The sequence below is a fragment of the Austrofundulus limnaeus genome, unplaced genomic scaffold (genome assembly GCF_001266775.1).
Source record: "Austrofundulus limnaeus strain Quisiro unplaced genomic scaffold, Austrofundulus_limnaeus-1.0 Scaffold107, whole genome shotgun sequence".
NCBI lineage: Eukaryota > Metazoa > Chordata > Actinopteri > Cyprinodontiformes > Rivulidae > Austrofundulus > Austrofundulus limnaeus.
In genome coordinates, this window is record NW_013952509.1 from 304,580 (window position 1) to 308,397 (window position 3,818).

Genomic DNA, 3,818 nt, shown 5'->3' on the forward strand with positions numbered 1-3,818 from the left:
AATGTAATGTGAACGTTCACACAAAAAGATCGGATTTTTTCAAAAAATCAGAACTGAGCATTAAGACCTGCAGTGTGAACGTAGCCTAATTCTCAGTGGCTGAATCTGAGCAGATTAGACCAGCACCTGCTGCTTTCAAACCTAAAGACTACTACAAGCACTTAGTTTTATTTTCTGAAAACTAAGGTTAAGAATAGTACAAGTACAGGATGACCTGTCCATGGTACACCCCACCTCTTGCCTGCTGTTAGCTAGGATTGGCTCCAACCAACCCCCACCCCATTCTTGCCAATACACTGCCCTAATTATCAATAGGTTGCTTATGACACCACAGTAATTGGACTGATTACAGGCGGGTAGGAGGGCCATACGGACAACAGGTGGCAGAGTTAATGTCCTGGTGTCAAGAGAACAGTCTCTCCCTAAATGTCACAAAAACAAAGGAGATATTCATTGATCCGAAGAGGAGAAACCAATATTTCCCCTGAAAAACAGAGGGACCCAGGTGTAGAGGGTGAAAACATCCAATCTCCCTGGTACTCACCTCAGTCAGGATCTCACCTGGTCTTACAACAAAGGGGTACAGCAAGTCACAAACCACTTGCATTTTAAACTTCACATCCTCCACACATTCCAACCATTCCAGCCTCAAGTAAAGTAGAATGTGCAGAGCAACATTTCCATCTCACACTCATTTTTTTTGCACGCAGAACACTTTTGTTTGTCTCACTGAGGTCCATTGTTGCTGTGCTGTAGCTATTATTGTTTTATTTGAAAGATTTTTTTTAATAACATCCTTGCCAAATTGTATTGCTGTGTGTTGGGAGAGGTGCAAAGTAAGAATGTCACTGAATGGTGCAAACGCTTTTCCTAATGTGCATGTGGCAGTAATAAATGAACCTGAATCCGAATAAAAGGATGATGAAAATATATTTTAAAAGACTGTACTAGGAGAAATGATCTAATAAAGTCTAACGATCAGTTTAAATCAAAATCCAGAGTAAAAGCATGACTTTTAAGTAGAGATGTAAAAGTCTGTTTAGTTTGAATTGTACGTATAATTGAGGGGAGATGGATATTTCCATGTGTTTAAACAAAACTTTAAAATCACAAAAAATATTTTCATTTTAGAAAACGTTGTAACTTTTCTAAAAATAGAGTTTGAAAACTGGTGCGGCATTAGTACGGCAGACTGATGTGACGTGATGTGTAATTATTAGGTCATATTCAGATGGCTGATCAGTTAACTCAGCGCATGAAGAGGAAAAAACAAAGAAAACACATTCTCTTTGCTGTYCTCTCATTACCAGCTTAGAAATAACTAAATAATCCAATGATGTGAGTATATTCTTTTTTTCTAGACAAAATATTAGTTTGTGTGTGCGGATTGAGGACAATGACACAACGTTCAACCTGGTTTAATCCAGATGTGTTTCTGCTTTGTCCCTCAGATATATGAGCCCAGCTCTGCACAGCAGCAGCAGACAGAAGATGCCTATCATGGCAGCATAAGCTTTTAACACAGTTTGAACAGCTGCTGGGAATTCTGGGTGGGACAGCACGGACTGGCCTCCACCCAGATGAGGATAAACCAGCAGATTGATCTTGGCAGCCTGGCGACCTTGGAGCCAGCAGTAGTAGATACCTGAAAAAAACAAAACGATTAATGACACAAAACTTTTCATTATCCTTCATTTGTTCTGTTTAGTGGAAACAGACAGAAATATCAGAGCTGAATATTGTGAATAAAAACTAAAAATGTAACAAAAATCCACAACATGAATTAGAAAAACATGTCAACAGAAACGTTTTTCTCAGACTACAGGTGAAAGCAGCATCTGAACTCAGTCTTACAGGATCAAGTCAAGAGATGGACAGAGCCATTGCAGTGGATCAGACCTGAGTCCTGGGTGTTTGCTGGTTGGAATAGCAGGTGATGCCCTGTGTCTATCTGCAGCCTCGGGGGAGCGGCACTAACGTTACCCATGAACGTGTGCTCTGATCTGTAGATGGGTTTTAGGCCCTGATCCCAGGCCACAGCCATATCTGGACGAGCTCCGGGACATCCCAGGGTTAGGACACGGTCTGTTGGATGGTTTATGTAGAACACAGGCACCTGGGTGGGCAAGGAGTCAGAACTTTTGCACAGGAGCAGAGTTAGTGATGTAATAGGTAAAACATGTGGTATGACATTAATACAGAATAAATATTTAATAAACCCAATAATCCAAATGAAACTTTAGGTATTATGAAATGGTGTTTTATGAAAAAATGATGTAAACAATCAATAATCAATAGGACCTTTAATCAACAGGACTGACAAGCTAGTGGATAGTCTTAAGTGGCAAGAATATAGTAGATGTTTGGTGGTTCATGTGAATTTTGAACGGTGTTTTGCAAGATTAATGCCAAGAATTTCTATGGTTATTTACAAGCACAGCATCAGGTAGCTGTAGCACTACTAATGCATCATGAGGGAACTATCTGGGGTCTGGTTGGGATGGGATCTAGCAGACATGTTGATGGTTTGGATGAAGCTATTATTTTAGATAATTCAGACAGCTCAACAACAGTCAAAACATAAATCTGGTTCCAGTGACATTTCTAAAGCTTCGTCATCTGACAGAGAATCAGAGGCAATAACAGGAAGGTTGTTGTGAATTTTATTTCTAAAATTATTTTATCTATAAAGAATGTCATGAAGTCATCACTACTTAGAGTAGGGATACATGGCTCAACAGAGATAGGACTTTTCATTAGTCTACAGCAGTGGTTCCCAAACTTTTTCTCTTCTGACCCACAAAATATCCATGGTAAAAACTTTTAACCCCAAATATTACTGGTCTGAGTACACAAACTTTGTTAATAACCCTAAAAACACAGGCTTTTTGACAATCTAAACAGCTTGTACACAAATATAAATAATTATTTATACTTATTTTGTGTTTTTGTAATAGTTATGGGGAAAATATTACATCAGCAATTATTTTATTACCCTTTAAATCGATTTCTGGAGATAATCCAAGGTGCTTTATGGCCCATAATTGGTCCCAAGTCCAACTTTGGGAACCAAAGAGCAGGGGTTCTCAAACTCTTTGGCTTTTGACCCACAAAATAACAGCAGCAGAGACCTGTGYCCCCAGCTATTTTGGAGGATAAACATTTTTATCAGGTCAACTAAACATAGGCATAGTAACAATATTTTTATATTACATTTATCCATTTTAAATACACTAAACTCACTCATTTGTAACAACTAAGGCAAAAAATTTAATTAATTCAGAAAATCTTTTCAGGACCCCACCTTGATGTTTCGGGACCCCACTTTGGGTCCCGACCCCAACTTTGGGAAACACTGGTCTACAGCACTGAACAGAAACCTGGGATTGTTTTTATTTTCTTCTATTAAAGATGAATAATTTGCAGTTCTAGCTTTATGAAGTCTCTCCTAGTTAAATAAAATTCTTCATGGAATGCCAATTTCTTTCCAGTTTTCTAGATGCCTGTTTTAAAGTGCATAACTCTGAGTTAAACCAAAGAGTCGGCTTCATCTGACTGATAACTTTCTTTTTCAGAGGAGCAATTTCATCAAGAGAGGTTTGCATTAAAGTTGTAATATTATCAACAAGATCATCTCTGTAAAACAGAGGAAAATAAAAAATGGAAGAGATTCTTTAAATTTGGCTACAGCATTCTCTGATAAATATATACTATAATGAAATTTACTCTCAGTGGCTGTGCAGTCAGTTAATGTAAACTCAAAGGTTATTAAAGGGTCAGTATTATGTGTTTCTCAGGCATATATTTAAATATTATAG

The 3,818-nt window shown here is 38.0% G+C and overlaps 1 protein-coding gene across 1 annotated transcript; it reads right to left on the reverse strand.

The window, feature by feature from the left end:
• Window positions 1-1,418: 1,418 nt before the first annotated feature.
• LOC106521326 (Ig-like V-type domain-containing protein FAM187A) lies at window positions 1,419-2,280 on the reverse strand. The gene is made up of 2 exons (XM_014013855.1): window positions 1,900-2,280; window positions 1,419-1,645 (listed from the first exon to the last, which is right to left on the reverse strand). The coding sequence occupies exons 1-2, from the start codon at window positions 2,042-2,044 to the stop codon at window positions 1,419-1,421; spliced, it is 372 nt and encodes a 123-aa protein (XP_013869309.1). The 5' UTR covers window positions 2,045-2,280.
• Window positions 2,281-3,818: the final 1,538 nt, after the last annotated feature.

Excerpts from the sequence above, each read along its gene's own strand:
- LOC106521326 (XM_014013855.1), bottom strand. The coding sequence starts at position 2,044 with ATGGCTGTGGCCTGGGATCAGGGCCTAAAACCCATCTACAGATCAGAG. Across the intron at positions 1,646-1,899 it reads AGCAAACACCCAGGACTCAG|GTATCTACTACTGCTGGCTC; the intron begins GTCTGATCCACT and ends TGTTTTTTTCAG.